Source organism: Lepidochelys kempii, chromosome 1 (assembly GCF_965140285.1).
Source record: "Lepidochelys kempii isolate rLepKem1 chromosome 1, rLepKem1.hap1, whole genome shotgun sequence".
Classification (NCBI taxonomy): domain Eukaryota; kingdom Metazoa; phylum Chordata; order Testudines; family Cheloniidae; genus Lepidochelys; species Lepidochelys kempii.
The window spans coordinates 177,568,892-177,595,724 of NC_136380.1; the positions used below are offsets into that span (position 1 = coordinate 177,568,892).

Here is a 26,833-nt window from a genome sequence, read left to right on the forward strand (position 1 = left end):
GCATAGCTTTGGGTAGTAAAAAAAAAAAAGTGTTCAAAATATAGTGGTCTCAGAAAGAACACAATAAATACCATACTTTGAAATGTCTGTACCAAAATGCTTACATTAGTGACTGCATGAAGTTATCACTGCATCACTTACATATCTTTGTTCTCACATCTGCTCCCACTGACGTCAAAAGGGGTTTTGGCACTTTATTTCAATGGAACTGAGGTTATATTTGAATCACTTTGTCAGCAAGGAGTTTCAGCTGCATTAAGCAAAGAGCTGCTATCTCAGAGGAGAAAGGTCATGTGAAGGATATGCAAAACTCTAGACCATTACATTGCTAAAAATTGTTGCATCAGGTACTCCTTTAAGTGCTAAATGAGGTTCAAAGAAAGCCCACTTATGAATATTACTTATATGGAATGTTTATCAGAAATCATTGATACAAGGCAGTTAAAAAACAGTTCTCCATTGTACAAAATATTTTATATACCTCCCAGTGCTAACAGGAGCAGCTAAAACAATTGTTGATGAATAAAAGTCTGAGCCAGAGCCCACAAAGTTGGTGGAAAGACCCACCGATGTATTTCACTAGGTTTTGGATCAGTACTTAATTAAATGGACCAAAATAATTTAAAGTCTCATTTATTCAATTATCAATGTTATTGTCTGAAATTCTTCCATCCCCATCACTTCCCATCCTGAGCATTCTCAGAAAGTTTGAAGATTCTGTAACAAGAAAATATCTGCACAAATGTTAACAGAGAAAAAAAGTGGGTTGTGGTAAGAAGAGAGGACAGAAGATATGGCACACCACATGGCCTCTGGGATCAGCTAATGCTGACTGGGTTGCACTAGCTAATTTACAAAAATATGGTGGAAAACTGACATAAGACTAAAATAATTATAAGAATGTAGGCACAGTCCCATACTGGGGTAGACAGGACTACATATTGCATAATCCCAGATCCCTGATGCAGACTACTGCTTCCGATGAAGTGGGGTTTAGCCCACGAAAGCTAATGCTCAAATAAATTTGTTTGTCTCTAAGGTGCCACAAGTCCTCCTCGTTCTTTTTGCTGATACAGACTAACACGGCTGCCACTCTGAAACCAGGAAGCAAGTAGGCTACCTAGTGGAACAGTGGCTGCACCACATGCACTGAGCAGATCTTGCTCTGCTACAACTTGTGTTACAGTAAAATGTTCACAAGGGGGATAAAAAGTAGGGGTAAAGATGTTAAGGCCCAGGACTCCAAACGTCATATTGACAAAATGATTGTTATGCAGCCATTTAGTTGTTAATTCACCTCCAGACCAGGAATAATATATCATACCTCTAGGACTGATTGAGAGAAGTTCTCAATCCCATGGCCTTGCAGGCTCTAGATCTGCTGGTATTGCCTCTGAGTCCTGGAATAGCTTTTTTTTTTTTTTAAAGTCTCCTACTGAATGTGGTAAGCATTGCCTCCTCTCAGGAGTTCCTACAGATGTAGCCTTGCTGAACTGGCCATGTGATATCAGAGCTTCTTAGTAGTATTTTTTTAATTGTATTGGGATGGGGTCAGGGTTGCTTTTAGCTGACGGTTTTAGGAGTTCACCTTTCTAGAGAATCTGATAACACTCTGTCTCTTCTTCAAAAATAAATCAATGAGATAGCCTGGAAGAAAGGTTACCAGCCTCCTTCTTACATTTTTATAACTACTGTACAGTATAACTAGTTAATAAAGAAGACACTTAAAATCCATCATTTTTAAAAGTCAGAAACCCCCCCTAAAGTTTTAAGGAAAAGTAAATAGTAAAACTTAGTTTACTGAAGTCTATTCAGCTAACCATATTGTAAACCTTATGGTTAACATTTGTATAACCCATAATCACGCCTTTTTTTTTTTTTTACTGACAGGCAGTTGGAGCTTCTCTTGACTCTATTTATATGATTGGAGTTAGCCTTGGGGCTCATATAGCTGGATTTGTTGGAGAGATGTATAACGGTAAACTTGGCAGAATTACAGGTAAGACTTTTAAATCTGCCACCCCCATTCTAGTTTATCTTCCATCATTGTCTGAGTTAGCTGCATACCATATGGGTGCCAGCGTTGAAAAATCAACACATACGTCACGATTAAATTATTTAGTAAGACAATGGATCAAATGCATCCTTGATGTAAATCCAGAGATTAATTTGACCCAATATAACAGTAGCATAAACAGTATTTAGAAATATGTTAAATTTTTTTTTTAATCCACTACAAAAATTCAGCCTAGGATTTAAGTCACTTTGGGGAAAAAAAAAATTGTGACCAAAATGTTCAAACCTACCGGACTAAAGTTAGAATCCTAAATGGGAGTTGCAAGTGCCTAGCACTCTCGCAGATCAGGCCACTTGCTTTAGAGGAGCTTAAATATGGATTTACAAACCTAATTTTAGGCCTTAGGGCCTGATCAAGCATTGTATGTATTTCAGCATTCCTGTTGACTTCAGTGGGAGGTTTGGATGCATGTTAATATCAGTGGAATATGGGTGCATAAAAATACAGCATGGAGACCCTACATTTGAGGGATTTGTGGCAGAGATGAACAAAGCTAAGCCATTTAATTCACCAAGTTTCAAGAAACTAGCTTCTTCTGTTTTGATCCTTGGGTGTTCACACCTGTCATTCTCTGAATTTCAGATTCACAAATACTAAATTTCAAATGAAAACTCAGTCAAAACCTGACTAGTTTCACCTGGTTTTGCACTAAAACTGTTTAACCACAAATTTCAGATAATTTCAATACAAACCTATAAATGGGGCATGGCTCGTTTGGAACCAGGACCACTGCAAATGTTATACCATGTGCTTTTGGTGTCACTGTCTGGAATTTTTTGCCTGAAATACCCCACTCACTTAGCAGACATTGTTTCTGTTGGGAAAGAATAAAGTGGTTCTACTGACTCAGAACCATGGTGTAGATCAGTGGTTCTCAAACTAGGGCCTCCACTTGTTCAGGGAAAGCTGCTGGCAGGCCAGACCGGTTTGTTTACCTGCTGCATCTGCAGGTTCGGCTGATCGTGGCTCCCACTGGCCGTGGTTTGCCACTCCAGTCCAATGGGGGCTGCGGAAAGGGCGGCCAGCACATCCCTCGGCTTGCGCAGTTTCCCGCAGCCCCCATTGGCCTGGAGCGGCAAACTGCGGCCAGTGGGAGCTGCGATTGGCTGAACCTGCGGCCGCGGCAGGTAAACAAATCCGGCCCAGCCCGCCAGGGACTTTCCCTGAACAAGCAGCGGCCCTAGTTTGAGAACCACTGGTGTCGGTGGCTTGTTACTCCCCTAGATAAAAGTGAGGTGGGAGTGGCTCTTTGGGTGGAGAGAATCTAGGATGTGGACTGAGCAGCCCTGTAGTAGGAACCCTAGGAGATACTAAGTCTGGAGTGAAGGCTTGAACTGCATTGTTAATTTATTAATATAGACAAACCCAGAAAGGGATGAGTCTTTGTGCGTGAACTATGTGTTAAAGTAGATTGTCAAGGCATCTATTCAAACATGGGTGTTGGCGGGATCTCACAAGAAATTTTTTGAGGTCTCAGAGTGCAGCCTGTTATACCACCTGTTATACCCATAAAATAAAAACCAGCAGGATCTTATTAAAGGGACAAGGCAAAATGCCTTGTTTATTGTAAATAGAATAATAAAAAGAAATATATATAAAACTCACACTGTTGTATTGTTACTTATTCCTTACTTAACTATATTTTCATTCATTCATTCATTCATACCAGTTCTGCATAGGGGTTATAGTTACCAGCCTAGAAGTTGCTCGTGACAGAGTACTGGCCAGGTAGCCTGTACACGAGAGTGGAGCCGAGTCCGTGTCAGATGCGCATCCGATGCTCCTGAAGTGTAGTGGCAGAACTGGAGACTCAAAGTTCTCACTTTCTAGAGTCCATTTTTATAGGAATTCCTTCCTATGCCAGTCTATGGGAATTGCTTCATCATGCTGTTGCTGAATCAATCAGCAGATAGCACATTCCTGACTGCTCCGTGCTGCTAGATGTTATCTTGTTCTTTGGTTCTCCCATTCTTGAGGCTGTTGGGTGGATTCCAGTCTGCCCTCCGGGGGGGTCCTCTGGTTATTTCCACTTGACACCTTCTTCAGCCGATGGACACTGGATTCTTAGGCTGGCACCTCCCTGATCATTCAGTTATTATCCACACCAAGCATCCATCCACATACATCCTCTATCTCTATTTTAATCACAATTGTTAGTACAACAAAAGGGCGGGGAGTCTCTGGGTGCTGTTTCTGTTGTTACAGAGTATTGCTCTGAGTCTCTCTCTGTGTGAATTGCTTTGAGAACAGACTCTGTCTTAGAATGTACTAACGCAATTAGCAGCTTGCAAGTTTCACACAGAGGGAGAGAAAAGTACCAAAACCCAAGAGACCTCTTAATTAGTAATACCCTGGAATTTAAACTATGGGGAATCAAATTCATTTGTGATTTTAATACAGAACTTCTTTAATATGATCCAACACACCAACTCTTGCTGGTGGCCACTGACAATTTTTCCTAAAATATTTAATTAACTTAAGGAAAAACAGATAAATATGGACATATACACATCCAAATCATTGTAATTTATTTATGTAAGTTTTTATTGCATACTCAGTAATAATAATGTACAGTTGTCTTATTTTTTACTGGACCCAAACAGAATAGAAACAAATAATGTACTTTGCATATTCTTGTCTTTTGTTGTTGTTGTTGTTTCTTTTGTTTTTTTGATTGCCTTATTTTTTAGACTTGCTAGTAAGTAAGTCTGTTTCTATGAAAAGTGATATTTGTAGATTTATTAACACTGCTTCCCCCCACCCCCGCATCACCACCCAGGAGGCTGTGGCCACACAAAAAGCCTCTGGTGGCTGCATGCAGCCATGGTGGCCACATTTGAGAAAAAATTAGATTAAAAATTATTATTGAAATAGAGCCCTAGAAAAATAATGCCCACATGATCCTTCTTTTCTTTCAGGTCTTGACCCAGCTGGCCCTTTATTCAGTGGGAAACCACCAAGTGAGAGATTGGATCATACAGATGCACAGTTTGTTGATGTCATTCATACTGATATGGATGGTAATGACATAGCTTATACTTTCCTGTTTGAGTTTAGGAGGAAATATACAACCTGGAATGCAGAAGTAGGAAAGAGGAGGGGAGAAAGTCAATTAGGAGCATCCAAGTAATGTTGTTCTGGTTCATACTGATAAACAGGAGCAGTTCTGAGTTGTTGCTATCGAAGGGTCTGATCCCATTGTACTCAATGGGAGTCTTTCCATTGACTTCAGTGGCATTAAATAAGTCCCTATGTGCCTGTTCAAACTGAAAATGGAATATGGCCTTTTACTAATGATATTTAGAGATGAAGGGCCCAATCCTTCTTTTCTTATATGAAGGGTTTGGTTGTCATCAATTGGACTATTTTGAGCGACCTAAGGGTTTCAGCTCTAGATCCAAAACTAATTAGTATCAGGACTTTTTTAATTTAAAAAATCAACAAAGGTGTAGGTTGATTCCCTCCCACACAACTCTCCTTTTGTTCATGGGACACTGAGAAGTAGACTATTTTCCAGTAATTTATGTCTATATTGTTCCAGTAAATGCACTTTGAAGGAAGAAGAATTCATGCAGTCTCCCCAGGATATCAAAATATGTGTAAATGTAATGGGTCAATTCACACTGTGTTCTTTGTAGGTTCTCTTAGTTAAGCATTAAGATAATTTGTACAATACTCACATCATGTCCATACACATACGAGAATTGTGAACACTTTAATACCACAGGACCAAATTCTTCTGTCAGATAGGCAACTACCACTCCTTTTGACTTCTGTGGAGGATGGACTTTAACTGAGGATGGATTTAGAGCCATTATTGAGAATCCTGAGCAGAACCACATTAGTGTAATGCTGAAATCAAGATTTTTATTATACAAAAATCAAGAAAGTCAGTTAGGATTCCCACAGCACCATAAGTCTGCCAAAGAATAATTAGTTCTGATGATTTTTAAAAGCACAGAAAATCTTGCATCTCTGTGCTTTGGTCATATGTATCACAATAAGGTCTCTCAATAATAATATTAACAGTTAACATTAATGTATTGACTTACATATTAAGGCATATTAAAACATTAATCTTTAAAACACCTTGATGTTGTAAACAAAGCTCATATGCAGTAAAATGAATAAGTATAGTAGAACCTTAGCGTTATGAACACCTCAGGAATGGAGGTTGTTTGTAACTCTGAAATGTTTGTAAATCTGAAGAAAATGTTATGGTTGTTCTTTCAAAAGTTTATAACTGAACATCGAGTTAATACAGCTTCGAAACCTTACTATGCAGAAGAAAACCAACTTTCCCTTTATATTTTTAGTAGTTTACTTTTAACTTCTTTTTTTTTTTTTGACTCTGCCGCTGCCTGACTGTGTACTTTCAATTTCAAATGAAGTGTGTGGTTGACCAGTCAGTTCAGAACTCTGGTGTTCATAACTCTGCGGTTTTACTGTATATATGTATGTTTAAGGTATATGGATCTAATCCAAAGCCCACTAAAATCAGTGAGAGTCTTTGGGGGGGATAGGAAGACTGGAAAGCAGTTCCTTTCCATTCTGCTACATTGTATTGTAGTCTGCTAGTTTATCTCAGGGTTCAGTGTTGTGAGCATAGAATGAAAAACCCTAATTAAACTAACATGGGTGCAGAATTTTGATTGCTGAGGCGAACCAGAGCTCTGAATTTCCTGACCTTTGTGCAATTAAATCTCAGCCACAACACTACGTAAACATAGGGCTCTAGTCTTCTTTTATTCCATGCATGGCAATCTCATTGGTGTCAATGGGAGTTGTCAAGGCTGATTCCCCAGTCTGGTACTTCGAGTGCAGAAGATGGGGGCCCGCAAGGATTCTAAAAATTAATACTGACCAGTCCGGGCTTGTGTTAAACTCTCAAGGATACAGCTTCTCTCTGATCTTGGATGGGTAGATGCTGCTACCACCCAACTGCAAACAAAATCCTTTTTGGAACCCAGGGAAGGAGCACTTGGGAATTCCTTCCTGTGGAGTACTCTCAAGCCCTTTCGCCCCCCCTCCCCTCCAGGGAAGAGGTGAGAAAGAAAACAAAGGAAATCAGCCATTGCCACCAACTAATTAAACAACATATGCACAAACCTGTTAGGACACAAAAATCCAAACCTGTTCTTTAAAAAAAGGTAAATTTTATTAAAAACAAAAAAGAAAGAAAATACACTTGGAATTTAGGCTTTTTGCTAGATTAAAAAAAAACAATTAGAAGGATTAAGCATCAAGATAGCTCTCTTGAGGTCCAGTTTAAAGGTTACAAGCAAAATAAAAGCACCTGGGGTTAGCACAAAAGAGTCCACAAGCCATAAAGAAATAAAAGAGATAAACCTAATCACATCTTCCTGGGCATTTTCTGACCTACTTACATATCTGGGGTTTCAAATGAGTAGTTTTTAGGTATGATCTTGTGATTTTCATACCTGGCCCACAGCTTTTTACAGCATAGCTCCAGCCCTGTCTCTGCTCTGTCCCCTCTCTTCAGAGAACAACCACAGACAGACAAAGGGGAAATTTTTTCCCAATTTTAAGAAGTTCTAGCCTTCCCATTGGCTATTTTGGTCAGGTGCCCACTCTCTTCCTTTTACCTATGGACTTTTTTTAAACTCTTTACAGGTAAAGCAAGTAGAGAACAGCTACTAACAGGGATTTTATAGCTAACTGGCTGGCTGGATGTCCATAAAAGGGAGCTACACCCTCCTTTATTTATCACAGGAGTACTGTGCAAATATCTGATTAGAATATAGCCCACTGATTTTTGCATATCATTACTTTTGTTTTTAGAGAAAATAACATGATTAGAAGAAAAAAAAAGAGTGCAACTAGAAAAAAGGAACATATTCAGAGGGGTAGCCGTGTTAGTTTGTATCAGCAAAACCAAGGAGGAGTCCTTGTGGCACCTTAGAAACTAACAAATTTATTTGGGCATAAGCTTTTGTGGTTATTTATTAGTGTTATTTAAAGCTCATGCCCAAATAAATTTGTTAGTCTCTTAGGTGACACAAGGACTCCTCCTTGTTTTTGTGGAACATATTTAGTTTATCTCAATAGGAGAGGTATGTACAGAACAATAGGAAAATAAGCTCCAGAAACTTTTATTTACCTTGAAGCCTTATTAAACATTATTGTGCAATTATAAATTATAATTTGAAAAATCCATTGATGTACTTTATTACCTCAGATGTTTTTACTTTAGTTTTCGGCTACAGGAAACCTTTAGGAAATATTGATTTCTATCCAAATGGAGGAGAAGATCAGCCTGGCTGTCCACAAACACCGTTTAGTGGTAAATAAAGATATGTTCATCTTAATTCAGAAAAGAGCATGGCAGAAGATGTATACAGTTACTCAACTAAGGTTTGGTAAGGCAAAACTGAACTCAGGGGGGTTTGCATGTGTAAGCAGTGTCAGGATGAGCTCCACCCTGACATCTGGTGGTGAGGTGTGGCAAGTTGGGGAAAAGAACTTCAGGGGCCGATCTCATTTGCATAGGCACACCCACCCCGCCTAGAATGAGGCCATAGCTGCCCAAATGGTCACTTTGGCTGCTGTGGGATCCCCAGTGTCTCTGTTATTGGGGCAGGAAGAATAAATTGTTATTACCCTGATTATGGGAACTGTGCTTGGAACTGTACTTGGCCTTTTGTTATGATGGAGGGACTCACCATCAACTAAGTAGCACTCGCTAGGCAAGGGTCATAGGTTTTAAAACTCTGTGAATTGAGAGAGGTTGGGGACAAGTATTAATACTTGGTGGTATGGGCCCCTTGGTGAGGGCCTTACATGCTAATAGCACTTCCTCCACTCTCCACTGTGGAATATCAGAGCTAATTTTGATTCCATTAGGAGTCTAGTTACAGGCTGCTGAGCTCACTTTGGTCTAATGGTGCACCAGCACTGAGGCTCCCCTACTACAAGCTGAATTCACCAAAGAGCTGAACTGACTAAGAGCTGAAATCACTGAGCGTTGTGTTAAGTAGGGGGGGAGCCTGAAGATATATTGTAGAGCAGTTTGCGGGACAGCTGGAGTGCCTTGTGGACAGGCTGGTGGAGCAGTTCGTAGGACGGCGGGAGCTACTGGTGGGACACGGAGCAGTTTGTGGACCGGCTGGTGGAGCAGTTTGTGGGACGGCGGGAGCTGCTTGTGGGCCACGGAGCGGAGCGGAGCTGAGCAAAGGAGTTTGTGGGGCGGCTGGCGGAGTGGCTGGCGGAGCGAAGCGAATGCCTATGGAGCTGTGGGGCAGTCAGCTTCAGATCATGTAAGGTGCCTCTTACCCCCGTCCCATCTCCACCCAGGTTGGGAGGTAAATCTCCGCAGATAAACTTTCGAACTCTGGGGCTGCCCTGACCAGGGACAGAGACTTTTGGGTCATTGGACTTTTGGGACTTTGGGTGATTTGGGGTTGCTGGACTCAAGAATCAAAGGGAAAGGGGCATGCCCCAATTTGCTTGGGGTGGGGTTTTTTTGCTCATGGGTTGTGTTATGAATCCTGTTGGTGGTGTTTCCCCAACATAATGCCACATTGTTTCCCTCTGTTATTAAAAGGCTTTTTGCTACACTCAGACTATGTGCTTGCGAGAGGGGAAGTATTGCCTCTTGGAGGCACCCAGAGGGGTGGTATATATTTGTCCCAGGTCACTGGGTGGGGGCTCAAGCCGGTTTGCATTGTGTTATTGGAATGAATCCCCTAGATATTGAACCCGGCCCTTGTTGCTGCCAACTCTGACGGGCAGAAGGGTTACACATGTATAGAACTGTTCGGATGGCTGAGCCCAGTGTATTCTTTTTCTTTCCCACTCTGCTATTGGATGAATGAGAATTAGTCCATGCACACTGCTACCTAGAGTTTGACGAAAAAGCTCTCTGTGAGCAGATAGAAGAGGCTTCTCAGACCAAAATACCTGCTGTATCTTATTACTTACCATATATACGTGTGTGTAAGATGCTTGCTATCTTTGTATATGTAGTCATGACAGGGGAGGAATGAGAGGCTGGGGGTCCAGCAGTTGTACAACATCCTTCTCTCAAGGAGTTTACATGGAAAAGGTGATATAGTATTACAGGCTGCAGCTGTATTGCCTTTCCACAGACCCCTTCTGCAGTGGGGACCGCCCATTAAGAGGGATGTCTGTTGGGCAGCTGTGACCAGGAAGAGTTCCTGGTAGAATGGCTACAGCAGAGCCCCACTGCCAAGGGCCATGTGGAACCACAAGGGGCCAGAACTGCTGTGGTGGGCCCTGTGTGGATGGCTCTGGATGCTTGAGAATCCCTTAGGATTCCCAGACATCTGCAGTGTTATGGAAAAGTCCTACAGCCTAGTTTTTGGGGAGAGAGGAATTTTGCCCCTGTGACAAGTTTCAATTGGTCCACTGAGCCGCTAGGGGGCGATGGAGAGCTAGGGTCCCACAGGCAGGCCTTAGTCACACCTTTCGGGTGCTGGGGAATTAGCAGAAAAGGTATGCCGGCACAAGTCTGTAGCGCGCCCCTCGGGCAGGGGAGCGCTGATACGGGTTTGTAGCGTGCGATTCTGCTACCCAAGGCAGGTTGGCTGGGGTAGGGGAACGCAGGCCCACCCAACTCCACTGCGTTCCAGCCCAGGGCCCTGGCAGTGGCGGGAGGCGAAGGTCCCGCCGCTGGGTCAGCAGGGAACCTTCCACGCCCGCTGACCGAATACACCCACCCCATGGTGCAGTTCTGCCCCTGGACTACTTCCTACCCGGTCTCTCAAGCGGGCCTCTCTGGTCCCTCCAGCTCGTCCGGGTATTCAGCTGCTGGCAGCTCCAGCTCCCCCTCTGTGTCGGGCTCTCGCTGGCCCTGGTTACAGCCGGGCCCCTCCAGGTCCTCCGGGTACTCAGTGGCTGGCAGTTCTGGTCGCCACAGGCCTTCCTCCCGGTCAGGTTCCTCCTGGCCCAGGGCCTCCCCTGGGTCGGCAGCAGGGTCTGGAGGGAGCAGCCAGCAGCCTGTGTCTGTCTCCCTCCCTGATGCTCTTCTCACTGGGCAAAGGGCCCTGCCCTTTGTACTTCTGTCCCACCCCTCCCCTTCCAGGGATTGGTATAAACTTGGTCTGGCTCCGCCCACTCAGGCTGAGAGGGTGGCTCTTTACCCTCTGCTTCGGAGGGAAGCCACCCTGGCTCCCTACATACCCCACCCCTCAAATCCAGCTCCCGACCTTCGGAGCTGGCGTCTTCACCCTCTCCGAGGCAGGATAGGAAATCCGCATTGGCATTGTCCCGTTCCGCCCGATTGTGAATCGTGAAGGCATAGGGCTGCAGAGCTAGATACCACCGCATCAGCCTGGGATTATTGTCCTTCATCTTATTAAGCCACTTCAGGGGTGCGTGGTCTGTAACCAGTATAAAGGGGGCACCGAGGATGTAGTAGCAGAGAGCATCGACTGCCCACTTAAGTGCTAGGGCCTCCTTCTCCACGATGGAGTAGTTCCGTTCTCTGGGGAACAGCTTCCGACTGAGGTAAACAATAGGGTGTTCCTCCCCATCCACCTCCTGTGAGAGGACTGCCCCAAGGCCTACACCTGAGGCATCAATCTGAACGATGAAGTCACAATGGAAGTCAGGGCTGAAGAGTACTGGATTGCTACACAGCCGCTCTTTGATAGTTCGAAAGGCCGTCTCGCACTCATCGGACCAATGCACCCGGCGGGGGCTGTGCTTGGTCAGGAGCTCCGTTAGCGGGGCTGTAACGCTTGCAAAGTGGGGTACAAACCACCGGTAATAACCAGCTAAGCCCAAGAATTGACGCACCTGCCTCTTTGTGGTCGGCGCCGGATATTCCTGGAGTGCTTGGACTTTCCTGATGAGGGGGCGGGTCCGTCCCCAGCCCAAGGTGTACCCCAGGTAAGTGGTTTCCTCCCACCCAATTCGACATTTTTTTGGATTGGCCGTAAACCTGGCTGCGCGGAGGTCCCGGAGGACTAACACGACTTGGTTAAGATGTTCCTCCCAGTTATTGCCATAGATGACCATATTGTCCAGGTAGGCCGCAACGTATTTCGTGTGTGGTTGCAACAAATGCTGGAAGGTTGCCGGGGCCCCATGGAGGCCAAAAGGCATCCGGGTGAAATGGTACAACCCTGAAGGGCAAACGTGGTCTTCTCCTTGGACCTGGGATTCAAGGGGATCTGCCAGTACCCCTTGGTGAGTTCTAAAGTGGTGATATAACAGGCCTCCCTGAGCTGGTCAAGGAGCTCATTGACTCGGGGCATCGGATAGGCGTCAAATTTTGAAATGGCGTTTACCCTTCAGAAGTCAATGCAAAACTGCCGGCTCCCATCTGGCTTTGGTACGAGGACGACGGGACTCCGCCACTCGCTCTGGGAGCGCTCAATCACACCCAGATCCAACATCGCCTGGACTGTCTCCTCTACAGCCTCCCACATTCACCTAGGCAATGGCCGGGTTGTCTCTCGGGCCACCACCCTGGGTTCAGTCTGGATCACATGGAAGGTGAGCATAGTCCGCCTGGGTTTCGTGGTGAAAGTCTTGGGGAATGCCCTTACTAAGCAGAGTGCCTGTTCTTGCTGCTCGACTGTGAGTGTCTCTGCTAGCTGGGGCTCACCATTATCCGACTCCTTGGGCGGTTGGGGCCCCAAGTCTGGTTTGGGGGGGTACGGGGCAACTAGGAGTCCTTCCCAATCCTGCCAGGGTTTTAAGAGGTTTACATGATAAATCTGTTTTTCCTTATAGCGACCAGGTTGCCGAATTTCGTAGGTGACAGGCCCTACCCGGCAGAGGACCTCATACGGACCCTGCCAGTGGGCAAAAAGCTTGATTCCTCCAAGGGGAGCAGGAGTATTTGGTCCCCTGGCACAAATGATGGAGTCTGGGCACCCCGATTGTAGTGCTGCTCCTGGGCTCTTTGGACTGTGTTTAAGTTCTCCCTCGCGAGCTCGCCCACCCGCACCAGCCGCCCCTGCAGTTGTAAGAAGTATTTTAAGAGACCCTGTGTTGCGGACGGGTTGTGTTCCCAAGTCTCCTTCAAGAGGTCCAACACCCCGCGGGGTCGCCGCCCATAGAGAAGCTCAAATGGGGAGAACTTCGTGGACGCCTGTGGGACTTCTCAAATTGCCAGTAGTAAAGGAGGGAGCAGCTGGTCCCACTGGCGGAGGTCCTGGGTGGGGAAACGCCGCAACATTCCCTTCAGGGTCTGGTTAACCAGTTAACCAGATAAACCGTTCAACCAGTCAGTCAGTCTGGGGATGGTAGACCAAGGTCTGCAATTTCTTAATCCCCAATATGGCACATACCTGACGGACCAGCTTAGAAGTGAAGTTGATCTCCCGTGGGAGGCCCACCCTTGCGAAGATCTTCACAAGCTCCGCAGCGATAGTGCGGGCGGTGATACTTCTTAAGGGGACGGCCTTGGGGAAGCAGGTGGCATAGTCCATTAGGACAAGGATGTATTGATGGCCTGCCTTACGTTTTGGAAAAGGCCCGACCAGGTCCATTGCTACCCGCTCAAATGGTACACCTACGACTGGTAAAGGGACCAGGGGGTCCTTCTGTACCCCTGCCGGGGCTGCATGTTGGCAGTCCAGGCACGACACACAGTAATCCTTCACCTCACGGTGGACGCCGGGCCAGAAGAACCTGGCCAGGACCCTGGCCACAGTTTTTTCCTGCCCTAAATGGCCTGCAGCCAGGATGTCATGTGCAAGCTTCAGGACAGCCCAACAATGAATGCGGGGAACCACGAGTTGGGTCCGGACCTCTTGGGTCTGGGGGTCTCGGTCAAGGTGGTAGAGCTGCTCGTGGTTGAGTTCAAACCTAGGCCATTGGGTGGTGCGCCGCGCCTCCACGACCTCACCATCCACCCGGGCCAGCTGCTCATAGGCAAACCGGAGCGTAGGGTCTTCCCTTTGATCTCGGCTAAAGTCCACCAGGTCAGGAGGGGGACCAGCCATTGCCAGGCCATCCTGCCCAGGGGTGGGACCTTGGTCAGCTCCTGGGTCGGACCTCGAGTCGGGTCCTGTCTTCCTCTCAGGCGGAGCTCCCTTGAACACCTCTTTGGTGGGTAGGGGTTGGAGCACCTCTATGAAGTCTGGCCAGTCGTGGCCCAGAATCACTGGATAGGCGAGGGATGACGCCACTGCCACGTTCATTAACTGAGTTGCTCCGTTCACTGTGATGGGGACCTGAACTGTGGGGTACGATTTTACGTCTCCGTGGATGCACTGAATCCGTACTTCCCCAATGGTCCGCTCGGTGTCCGAGAAGAGCTCCTGGTGGACAAGGGTCTGCCCACAGCCTGAATCAACTAGACCAACCACGTGGATCCCAGCGACTTCCATGGGAGCTGTCAGTTTGGCCACAGAGGGCGGACGGGCCCGTCGCTCCCCGGTGCACACCAGGCCAAAGTTGCAGTCCATCGTAGGACAGCCCCATTGCAGATGACCGTACTTGCCACATCGAAAGCAAGGTCCCGGCCGCGTGGGTACACCGGTGGGGCTGCAGACTTGGCTGGGGCCCAGTGGTTGGGTTAAGCATCTAGGGGCGGAGCGCGGTGAGGACTCGGGGCGTTGGGGAAAATCGGTCCTGCCGCCATATGGTCGTCAGGTATGGTGGGGTGCATTGGTTTGGGAGGTGGGCCCCCCTCCTTTCAAGTTTCTGTGCATTGGATTCAGGGTTTGGGGGGCAGGCGGCCGGTCCTATCAGGGCCTCTGCCTCGAGAAAGTCCTCCATAAGCCCGACGGCTGTGCTCAGACTTTGTGGCCGGTGCCGCAACACCCAAGCCCTCCCCTGGGTCGGGTGGATGTACACAAATTGTTCGAGGATGACCTGTTCAGTCACCTCAGCTGCTGTTCGACGCTTGGGTTGTAGCCATTGGCTACCTGCGTCCTTCAATTCCTGGGCCATGGCCCGGGGTCTGGTGCCCGGTGGGTAGACCTTTTCCCGAAACCTTCGCTGAAAAGTCTCAGGGGTAATGTTGAAGGCATCCGAGATAGCCGTTTTCACTCGAGCATAAATGCGGGCCTCATCATCTGGGAGCCCACGGTAAGCCTTCTGGGCCAGCCCCGTCAGGTATGGGCGAGGAGGGTCGCCCATTGGTCAGGTGCTGGGCCCCCAGGGTTTGAAGTAACTGCTGCTGGTGGGCACCCAGCTGCTGTACGAGTTGGTGCTGCTGCTGTTGCTGGCTCTCAGCCAGGAACTTGATAAGCCTTTCCATCTCCATCTTTCCAGTAGGGGAGCTTCAGAGGCCCCCTCGTGCTAACCCCTTGCTGCAGGGATAGGGATCACTGCCCGCATTCTCCACCACTTGTGACAAGTTTCAATCGGTCCTCCGAGCCGCTAGGGGGCGATGGAGAACTAGGGTCCCACAGGCAGGCCTTAGTCACACCTTTTGGGCGCTGGGGAATTAGCAGAAAAGGTGTGCCGGCCGGAGTCCGTAGCGCGCCCCTCAAGCCCTGGGGCGCGCCGGCACGAGTCTGCAGCATGCCCCTTAGGCAGGGGAGCGCTGGCACGAGTCTGTAGCGTGCGATTCTGCTACCCAAGGCAGGTTGGCCAGGGTAGGGGAACGCAGCCCCACCCAACTCCACTGCGTTCCAGCCCAGGGCCCTGACAGTGGCGGGAGGCGAAGGTCCTGCCGCTGGGTCAGTGGGGGGCCATCCGCGCCCCGCTGACCAAATACACCCACCCCCCGGTGCAGTTCTACCCGTGGACTACTTCCTACCCGGTCTCTCAATCAGGCCTCTCTGGTCCCTCCAGCTCGTCCGGGTATTCAGCTGCTGGCAGCTCCAGCTCCCCCTCTGTGTTGGTCTCACACTGGCCTGGGTTACAGCCTGATCCCTCCAGGTCCTCTGGGTACTCAGCGGCTGGCAGTCCTGGTCGCTACAGGCCTTCCTCCCGGTCAGGTTCCTCCTGGCCCAGGGCCTGCCCTGGGTCGGCAGCAGGATCACAAGGGAGCAGCCTGTGTCTGTCTCCCTCCCTGGTGCTCTCTTCACTGGACAAAGGGCCCCGCCCTTTGTACTTCTGTCCCACCCCTCCCCTTCCGGGGATTGGCGTAAGCTTGGTCTGGCCCCGCCCACTCAGGCTGAGAGGGTGGCTCTTTACCCTCTGCTTCGGAGGGAAGCCACCCTGGCTCCCTACAGCCCCCCAGAAGAACAGCATGGGGGAAATCTTGATGAGGAGATGCTCCCAGAAGGTCTTTCTCCCTGAGCTCCCTCCCATGGGAGGGACAATTTGACTTGGGCCCATGTTTAATCCCAATAACTCTGTAAATTTTGCAAGAGGGCTCTCTACAATACTTTTTCTATGTACATTGCCCCCTTGTTCAGCAATTGTATACTCTCGCTCCTCCTCAATTCCTCATCTTTTATTTTTGGATAGGTATAAATCCATTCCTCACCTTTGAAAGCTAGTTGCCAAATAAACCATAAGTCAATCTTCTCCCTCTGACTGATTAAAAAAAGGCAAAACCCTGAGCAGTAGGGAATAATGTAGTCATTAGAAAGAACTGAAATGGGATTATTTTGTTGTGTGTCTAATATTGTTTCTCTTTAGGAATAGATAATTCAGTGTATATTCCTTGCATATTTAATTTTTCTTTTTTAATTAAAGGATCTCAGTTTGTTAAATGTGACCATCAGAGATCTGTTTTATTGTTCCTGTCATCCCTGAGAGGGAGTTGCAACATAACAACATACCCTTGTGATTCATACTTGGATTATAAGAATGGAAAATGTGCCAACTGTGAAGCTTTTCAACCAATGCCTTGTCCAGTACTGGGTAAGAGTTACATGATGGTGTCTGTTTTTTCAGCTGGAAGAGCCAAATAATGTATTGGTGACTTTTTCATAGCAGTCTCTTAATTGAAAATAGTTGTTTCTCAGGTATCTTAGACTTTGTCTCCATATTGCAGCCTGCTGTAAATATTACTGGAGACATTGATAGGATCTGTTTCAGAGTAACAGCCGTGTTAGTCTGTATTCGCAAAAAGAAAAGGAGTACTTGTGGCACCTTAGAGACTAACCAATTTATTTGAGCATGAGCTTTCGTGAGCTACAGCTCACTTCATCGGATGCATACCGTGGAAACTGCAGCAGACTTTATATACACACAGAGATCATAAAACAATACCTCCTCCCACCCCACTGTCCTGCTGGTAATAGCTTATCTAAAGTGATCATCAAGTTGGGCCATTTCCAGCACAAATCCAGGGTTTCTCACCCTCCACCCCCCCCCCCCCCACACACACACAAACTCACTCTCCTGCTGGTAATAGCCCATCCAAAGTGACAACTCTCTACACAATGTGATAATCAAGGTGGGCCATTTCCTGCACAAATCCAGGTTCTCTCACCCCATCACCCCCCTCCAAAAACACACACACACAAACTCACTATCCTGCTGGTAATAGCTCATCCAAAGTGACCACTCTCCCTACAATGTGCATGATATTTTATTTGAGCATGAGCTTTCGTGAGCTAGGATCTGTGGAAGAGGGTTGCTTGCAGAACTACCTAGCATCTAAAAATAATCTAAAGTTTTAATGCTATGACTGCTTTTTTAAAGGCCTCTAAATTCATTGCAGGGGTTAAATCCATATAAACTGTCTTCACTGGGCTTTCTAGTCCAAAACAGAGGCAGGCAACAAAAATAATTAGAATCATGTAGAAATTTAAGGTTAGGGAGAGATTGAAAAGATTGGGACAGTTTCATTTAGAGAGGAGATGAATAAGAGGGGCATGATGGAAATATGCAAAATAATGAATGGTAAAGAAGTTAAATCAGGAATGCCCATGTACCCTCTTTCATAGCACAAGAATAAGGAGACAATCAATGAGACTAACTGGCAAAAAATTAAAAAATGGGTAAAATGGAAATACTTTTTACATTGAGTCCAAGAGTTTAGTAGGATTCAGAGTGGATTAAACATTTATAAAATAAAATATCCACAAATATATTACACAGGATAAAAACCCCAACATTCTTAGGAAGCATATCAACCCTTATAATTCAGTGATAAGCTAATTGATCATTTATGGGAAGAATAGGAAGAAACTTTACCTATGGAACTTTTCCTTAGTTGTTCAGTAGGAAGGAGGTTTCTTACATCTTCCTCTGAAGTAGTTGATAATGGCCACTTTTGGAATAAGATACTAGCAAGATGGTCCCCTGCTTTAATCCAGAATGACAATTCTTATGATCTTAGTATAGCAGGAGAAGTATGTTAAGTGGCCTACCGAAGACTGAAAGGATATATATTATCTGTTGGACTGGTTGGATGATTTCTATGTTTTCCAAATCAGTTTTCTTTCCCAGTTAATGCACTGAAAAATTAAGATAAAATGTATAACCTTCAGTAATTTTCTCTTTTGTATTTGTTGCTATTTTGCTTAATAATGTAATGTTGAATTTATAAAATTTGGATTTCAGGTTATTTTGCTGATAAATGGAAAAACTATTTAATCCAAAAAGACCCTCTCGAGACAAAGGCTTATTTTGATACCTCAGGCCAAGAACCGTTCTGCAGTAAGTGACTGACCATGCACTACTTTTTTACACTTACCAAACTTGTCACTGATTATTAACTGATCCAGAAAAGATGACATGTTCTTGATTAAATTTTTGAACATTGTTACTATATGACTTGTAAAATACTATAATAAAAAGAATCTAAACCATCAGTTAAGTGTCAGTATATAGAATGGGGAAAGGAGAGGGATGATCTGGCCAGAATAGTAAACAATGAGTGAGCTGAACAGGAAAGAGAAAGAAATGCGGCTGCACTGGATAATGGGGAAAGATGGACTGTCAGGAGGGAAAGGGGAGCCAGAGAGCTAGGCTAGTTAGTTAGAGAGGAGAGGCTGGGTGATAGAACTTGCTTGGGTGGGAAAGGAAGGAAACATGGCTGTACTGTACATATACAGTAATAAGCAAAACACATGTAGCGGAACAAGAAGCCCTGACATAACTGGGCACAGTAAAGTACTAATAAGCAAGAACCAACAGAGAAATTAGACCAATAAATCAGTCAGGAGAGCAGAGTAATTACTGAGTGAAGCCTATGGTAATCCCTAGGAATTTGAAAAGGAAACGGGTTACTGAGGAAACAAATAACCAAGAGAGACTACGAAATAAACAAAAGAGATCAATCAAACTAAAAACCTAAGACACACATAGGGAAAACAAACTTAACACATTTATATAAAGTGAGACTTGTTTTTTGAGCAAAGAATATTAAAAAAACAAAATAAACAAAACAGTTTTAATTGAATTTAGTGCTTAAAAAAAGTATAACAGCCCCAAATAGTTTCTTTTCCTCTGATTATCCACACAACAGGTACTGCATTGGCAGCAACAATGCAGTCCAATTTCCTCCAACATTCTGGCAATATACCTCAACTATTTTCTGGAAGTTTTACTTCTAGAGGTGACATGGTTGCTTTACAACATTCTCATTCATTCTCTCTGGAGGCTGCCAACAAAGATGGCAGTTAGAGTCTGGCCTCTCATTCCTTTGTCAGGCAGAGCTCCCACTGAAGTGAATAGAGTTTTGGCTGAGCAATGGAATACAGGATCAAACTCTTAATACCAGTAGTGCTGGTTGTTTTGTGATGTGCATCTGTAATGAGGTATCCTGGCCCTTTAGGCCTAGAGGAGGCCAGAAAACCCTGTTGCAGGGACACTGGAACTAGAAAAGGAGCAGGTTGTGGTCAAAGCCAGAAGAGAGAGGAAGGAGTCCCAGGATGTTAGTAGTTGGATGGGGAAAACCCAGGACACTAAGGGTCTGGAATCAGGAGCCCTATGGTATAGAGTGGGACAGAGCGCCCCTGTCTCACCACAGACCCAGAGGAGCTCTCAGTAGGACAGCAGTATATATGCTGCCACCTCCCTCAGACGCTTGCAGCAGAGACGCTGGCAGGAGAAGGAAGTCAAAGCTAGAAGGCTGAGCTCCTAGTAGGAAAGACTGCAAGTGGCAGACTGATGAGGAAACAGACTGAGATAGAGGAAGAGCTCCAAATATGGTAAAAGAGCCAGAACAGAGTATGAACTTTTGGGTAGTGGTGAATGGTTTTATTCGTGGGGTTCTGAAGACTGTTGTTGGAATGTTTTTGTTAGTAAACAGGCCCCAAAGGGAGAGTGGGATTAGCCACAAAAAAGACTGGGTAAAGTTCATAAGGGGTTCAGAAGAGGGGAGAGAGAAACAGAGATGGAAAACAACCTTTGGGCCCGAGGGGGTGCTTAGGAGGTGACCAGTCCAGTGACAGGACCATTTCCTTCTAAGAACTGGGGGAAGCCACTGGCTCTATTCACATAACTCCGAATAGCCATCATATGGAAACTACTTTAATTAATAGCCTCTAGCTCTGATTTGAACTAGTAACCCAGAGAGAGATAATGAGTCATCATCCTCATCCAATGAGTATTTTTAATAGGGAGAGAACAGGAATTATATTCATGATGTTAAGTTCAATCTTTGAATCTTATTATTTTCTGTTTCTATTTTGCAGTGTATTACTACTTTGTGGATTTTATTACTTGGAACAAAAGCATTAGGAGAGGTTTCATTAGAATTAAAATAACAGACAATGCTGGAAACACAACAGAATCAAAAATGAATAGGTAAGTCATATTTTACTCAACAGGTTTTGTATCTTTTATTTATCTAAAGTTGCCTTACCTTGCAGCAGAATCTACTTAAAAAAGAAGAAGAAGAAAACCATTAAAAGTTCTGTTAATGCAAGTGCTGAGTTGGGTAAATATAGGACAGTCTTATGTAGTAGAGGATCATTTGAGGTTTGTTCTGTTTTCAGATAAAAATGAAAAGCCATACTATGTCTAGAAACTTATCATGGTCCCTTTCACTGACAGATCTAAAATAAAAATGGATGCCACTATCATATAGAGTCAAAATAGTCCCAGAATAGTGAATTAACACATTGAGGCAGTGACTGCTTACCAGTTACATTAAAAAGTTACTGAGTAAACTGTTTGTAGCAGTCAGTTCAATAGCAAGCTGTTTATTATTGAAAGTAAAAAATGTTCTTAAAGAGTATTTACCATTATACATGCAACAACAGTGCTGAATTAAGGTATCAGCAGCTCAGATTTGTCTTGGCTTTCATAGATTTGTTAGAACCTGAAGACATTTTCATGTAATATGTGTATATAGGCTTTTTTCTCCTGCTATCTACATAGGTGTAAACTGGGAGTAACGTTGTTGAAGTCGGTGGAGTGACACTCATAAAACTAGTAAAAAGAAAAGGAGTACTTGTGGCACCTTAGAGACTAACAAATTTATTTGAGCATAAGCTTTTGTGAGCTACAGCTCACTTCATCGGATGCATGCCGTGGAAAAGCTAGTGTGAGCTCAGAATTATGTCCTATATAAGTGACTTATATTTACATATCTTATGTCTGACACTTATATAGTGTTTTCTCATCCAAAAATTGCAATGAACTTTATAAACATTAATTACTTTAATCTCTCAAGGTAGGTAAATAATTATTATATTCTCCATTTTGAAGGGGAGGAAACAGAAGCACAGAAATTATGATCCTGCTGTTCAGAATCACAGAGCATACACAAAAATGTACTAATATGTACCTAATTTGTGTGCACAATTGCCATGATAACATACATAAATTTATAATTGTACACCTAATGGCAAGTGAGACATGTAATTAGCCATTTTGTGTATGTAATTTTACAGTTTGTATGCTCAGCTGTAGAAGTTGTCTATACATAGTAGGTACACCATGGGATATGTTTTATTGCAAGTGTAATTGCACATACCTGGTTTTGAAATTTAGTCCCTAAAAGAGTTGCCAAATGTCTTGCAGAAGTCTTTAGCAGAGGCAGAGGCAGAATAAAATCTAGGGGCCAGATTCTGGCTTTGGCTGCTCTGTACAGTGCATAGAGTATTAAGGGTGTGTGCATATTAAAAGGTGGTTTAAAGATCCTATTGCACCTCTGTGCAGGGTTGATAACCATGGACTAGGTTAAAGCAGCCTAAGGGATGCTCTAATGTACACCAATGAAAACTGACTCACTGATAACTGATAACTCAGCCAGGGATCAGCATGGGACAGTGACATCTCGGTCATATCTCCTCTGGCCATACCTCTTTTTCTGATCCCTTTGCTAGCTCTGTCCCACAGGAGAATCCTCCTTTACACTGGGGTGGTGGTCCCTGGTCAGTTACAGCAGGGTAAGAGCCAGTTTACACATGTAGTGTGGTGTAAAGTAGATACATGTACCAGGGAATCTGGATTCAGATCTCCAGACTCCCAGTTCTGAACTTAACCACAAGTCAAGACATCTTACCAAGATTATTTTTTTAATAACAGTGGATCTGAGTCAGACAACAATGTATTATACTTTCTCTCTAGTGAAGCTACTACATTTCAGCAGTATAGACAAGCCAGTATCTTTGTTGGATTTTATGAGGATTTTGACAAAATATCAAGAATTTCCTTGACTTATTCTACAAGGACTCTAATTGGCCCAAAATATAAGCTCAGGATTCTCCGAATGAGGCTAAGATCTATTACAAATCCAGCAAGGTAAGTGGATGGTTAATAAAAAGGATACTTGAAGATTAGATTGTTTGAGGTGTTTCTGGAAAAATATTCATTGTGCTGCTTGTGAAAATTTGTGTATAATGCATAGTTCTAAATACAAGCATATTGTTGTCACAACAAATTATATCCTTGTCTAAGACATAATTCATCCTGTGAAACAGTTGATTTGTGCATAAATATTAAATACACACTCCATGTGTTAAGCATACATCCATTGTATATGCAAGTTCTGTGTACATGCTGCTTACTTTGGCAGGATACTGCCATCCTTATGCAAGCAGTCACAATTAGTTCAGAGGGACCACTCCTGTGAGTGAGTATGACCTGCATTTCTAAAGTTTGCAAGATTCAACCCTCTTCTGTAACAGACATTTTAAAACATTATTTCAGCATTTTTCTATCCTCAGCAGTTCTGTATATAGATTTTCTCACATGCACATACAGAACAAAAACCTGTTGATTTCAATGTATCTCCATGTGTGAGTAAGCAAATAGGGTTTGCCCCTGTTAGGATTCTACAGTACAAGAGCAAAACATGTATGCTATGCTTACTGACACTGATAAGTATGTATGATTTCAGTTTTAATGCTTAAATGTTATTTCCTAAGCTCCTTTAACTATTAATGTATTAATCAGTTCATAAAGTTGACAGTATCCCAGTAGCCATTCTTAAAAGCTTCACAGATAACTGTACAGACACCATAACATTTAAACTTTGCCTTTCCGTCTTGTGAGAACAAACCATTCACTACAATGTTGGTAGGAGAATTTTACTTCACAATTTATCCTGCATTTAATGTAGCAACATTTTTGCATTTTAATGTATTCTGCACACAAATGCCAAGTGCAGCAAAGGCAGAATTTCAAACAAAATCTAATGAGTTCTGACTCTAACAGAATGAGTACTGAATGGAAAATATATACCATTGGAATTATGAGTCACTGACAAAAGTAGACTATTATGAATTAATAACAGTCCTAAATAACATGCAGCTAAGAAGTCAGAACCTTGCTAATTTACTTGGAATCCCATGGCAAATTACGCTGTGCTGTTTTTGTTCTGTGCCTCACAGGGTATGTCTACACTGCAATTAGACATCTGTGGTTGGCCTGTGCCAGTTGATTTGGGCTCGTGGAGCTCAGGCTAAGGGGCTGTTTAATTGTGGTGTGCCCAAGCTCTAGGACCCTGGGAGGTGGGAGGATTCCAAAGCTTGGGCTGCAGCCCAACCCCATACATATACACCGCAATTAAACAACACCTTGGCTTGAGTCCCATGAGCCCTAGTAGCTGGTCTGGGCCAGCATGGTTGTCTAATTGCAGCATAGACATACCTTTATAGGCACAAAACAAACCTTGCAGCCCACGAAAAGTAGGGACAAAGATAGCTTTAAGCCCCCTTTGTACCCTCCCAATTCTGTGCTGATCTGAGGGCTGAACCCTGGGTGTAACAGCATACCTATGCTGCCTGCGGGTAGCGCTGGCTGTCCTGAACCACTCTAAGACACAGCACTATGGCCCTTCTCCAGCCCCTAGCATGCCCACAGAGTGGATCTTGTGGGGCAGTTTGTGGCAGCGTAACCCAATTAGCGTGCTGGGGGAATTCTCCCATGGCTGGCTCTGGGGCTTTTGGAGCCTGGTATGGTATCACAACAGCATATGGAGGCTCTAGTGGGGACCAGAATTGCTAGTATTCTGCAGATGCATGGTATGCACAGAGGGCCAAGCCACTCTTTATCCCCAGTAGAGCTGACTGCCTGTGTGAGGAGTTGTAAGCTGCACTCCTTAAAAGAGTATGTCAGTGGGTTTGCTGCCTCTGGGTGCACCAAAGCTCTCCAGCCACCCAAAGCAGAATACCCTCGCTGCTCTTCTAGGGACAGTGTATACTGAGAAATGAGATGTAATCTGGGATTTTTAATGCACTGTAGCAGGGGCCACATGGAATGTTACTATGCAGCAAAATGGTGCAATATAGATTGATACCTTGCCTTGCCACTCAGTAATTTGCAATGTAGACAAGCCCTTAGGCTCCTAAGTCATCTAGGCACTTTTGAAAATTTTACCCTAGAACTCAGAATTCCGACTCCTAGACAATTTTTTCAGTACTAAACTATGCTGCCTCCTGCAACAAACTAGTACCACGACTATATCAAATAACGCAACTTTCTATTTCATCAGCAGCTTCGGGGAAATAAAATATGTCAAACAATATCTTGCACCATATAAAAAGAATAATGGGTATTGAAGATGAGAGTCATTTCCTGTGCACAGGTAGCAAGACAAAATGTGAAGCATGTAAGCAAAGAAATAGACAAGAAAAAATGTTTTGAGGTGCTGGCTGTCCCATGAAATTTCCAATTAAGATTTCATTTAGTGAGATTTTGAGGAGGAGGAGAGAGAGGGGATGGGCAAAATAATTCTTATTTTCTTTATGGATTTCCAGTGGCTCTGTTTCTAAAGAACTGTCTACAAAGCTTTTGTACCACTTCAGCTATACCTGTTTGAAACCAGTATAGCTAAAGGTGTACAACTCTCTAAAGTGGACATAGTTATATTGGTAGACAGGTGCTTATACTGGTACAGCGTACTCCCATAAATTTAGGGGATAAACTATACAGGTATGAGGCACTCTTATAGCAGCATAACTAACTGTATCCACACATGAGATTGTACTGATAGAACTATTTTGGTAAAAAAACCACCTAACTGAAATAATTAAATCCCTACAAAAACTGTGTAGACCAGCCCTAATTAGACTCTACTCTCAATAGAGCTAGAATAGGGGTGGGCAAACTTTTTGGCCCAAGGGCCACATCTGGGTGGGGAAATTGCTTGCAGGGCCATGAACGTAGGGCTGGGGCAGGGGGTTGGGTTGTGGGAGGGAGTGTGGGGTGCAGGAGGGGGTTCCGGGCAAGGGGTTGGGGCAGAGGAGTGGTGTGGGGTGTTTGAGGGGGCTCAGGGAAGGGGGTTTGGGAGCAGGAGGGGTGCGGTGCAGCAGGGGGCTCAGCGCAGGGGGTTGGGGTACAGGAGGGATGCAGCAGGGGGTTGGGGTGCAGGAAGGATGTGGGGTGCAGCAGGGGGTTGGGGTGATGGAAGGGGTTGGGGTGCGGGCTCCAGTACGGCACCGCTTACGTGGAGCAGCTCCGGGGTTGCAGCGGCATGCACCAGGGCCAGAGCAGGCTCCCTTTCTGCCTGCCTGCCTGCCCTGGCCCCGGCCCCATGCTGCTCCAGGAATCGGCCAGTACCACGTCCCTGCGGCCCCTGAGGGGAGGGGAGGCAAAAGGCTCCGTGGGCTGCTCTTGCCTGTGGGTACCACCCGTGAAGCTCCCATTGCCCGTGGTTCCCCATTCCTGGCCAATGGGAACTTCGGGGGAGGTACCCACAGGAAAGAGCAGCCCGCAGAGCCTTCTGCCTCCCCTGCGCCCTGGGCTGCAGGAACGAGGTGCTGCAGGTCGCTTCCTGGCACAGTGCGGTGCCCGCGGCGCTACGGGGATGGCAATCCAGCAGGCCGGATCCAAAGACCTAAGGGGCCGGATCCGGCCCGCGGGCCGTAGTTTGCCCACCCCTGAGCTAGAATGATTTTACTTAAAAGCATTTACAGTGAGAGAGACTCTAAGACCTAAATTAATGTTGTAAATACTTTTCTATCCAACAATCATAAAACGAGTACCATTTCATAAGGTTTATCAGCATCCAAGTTTTTTTTTTAAATTATTGCTTAATCTGGTAGAGTAGGCAGGCCATAAATAGACTGCCCAATCTCAGTCTTGCCTTGTGTTCTTATTTGTGGACTGCCAGAAGCTGGGGCTGGACTACAGGAGAGGGATCATTGGACAAATTGCCCATTCCTTTCATTCCCATTCATTCTGGTCCCTGAACTGGCCACTATCGGAAGACAGGAATACTAGCTAAATGGGTGATTGGTCTGACCCAGTATGGCCATTCTTATGTTCTTGTTCATGCTTGGAACTCCCATTAATTTTACTATGAGTTGCACATGGTCTATTATTTTAATGTTAGGATTCAATACTGTCCTGTTTTCAGATGCATATAGCTTGGCAGTGAAAGAATTATATCATCTCCTTCCCCACCCTCCAAAAATATGTTGTGTTTTTAAGTACAATGTAAACAAAACAAAAAACAAACCAAACGGAGGAGCAGTACAGGAGCCAGCAAACAGCTGAAAACAAGAGAGT

At 45.0% G+C, this 26,833-nt stretch overlaps 1 protein-coding gene across 1 annotated transcript in view; it reads left to right on the forward strand.

Moving 5' to 3' along the window:
- Positions 1-26,833, forward strand: part of LIPI (lipase I) — a 38,897-nt gene that overhangs the window by 3,962 nt on the left and 8,102 nt on the right. The window contains exons 3-9 of the mRNA XM_073328644.1: positions 1,891-1,999; positions 4,996-5,097; positions 8,292-8,381; positions 16,670-16,837; positions 18,488-18,583; positions 20,566-20,677; positions 22,448-22,621. Of these exons, the coding sequence (XP_073184745.1) occupies positions 1,891-1,999; positions 4,996-5,097; positions 8,292-8,381; positions 16,670-16,837; positions 18,488-18,583; positions 20,566-20,677; positions 22,448-22,621 (851 nt within the window). The remainder of the gene's footprint in view (positions 1-1,890; positions 2,000-4,995; positions 5,098-8,291; positions 8,382-16,669; positions 16,838-18,487; positions 18,584-20,565; positions 20,678-22,447; positions 22,622-26,833) is intronic.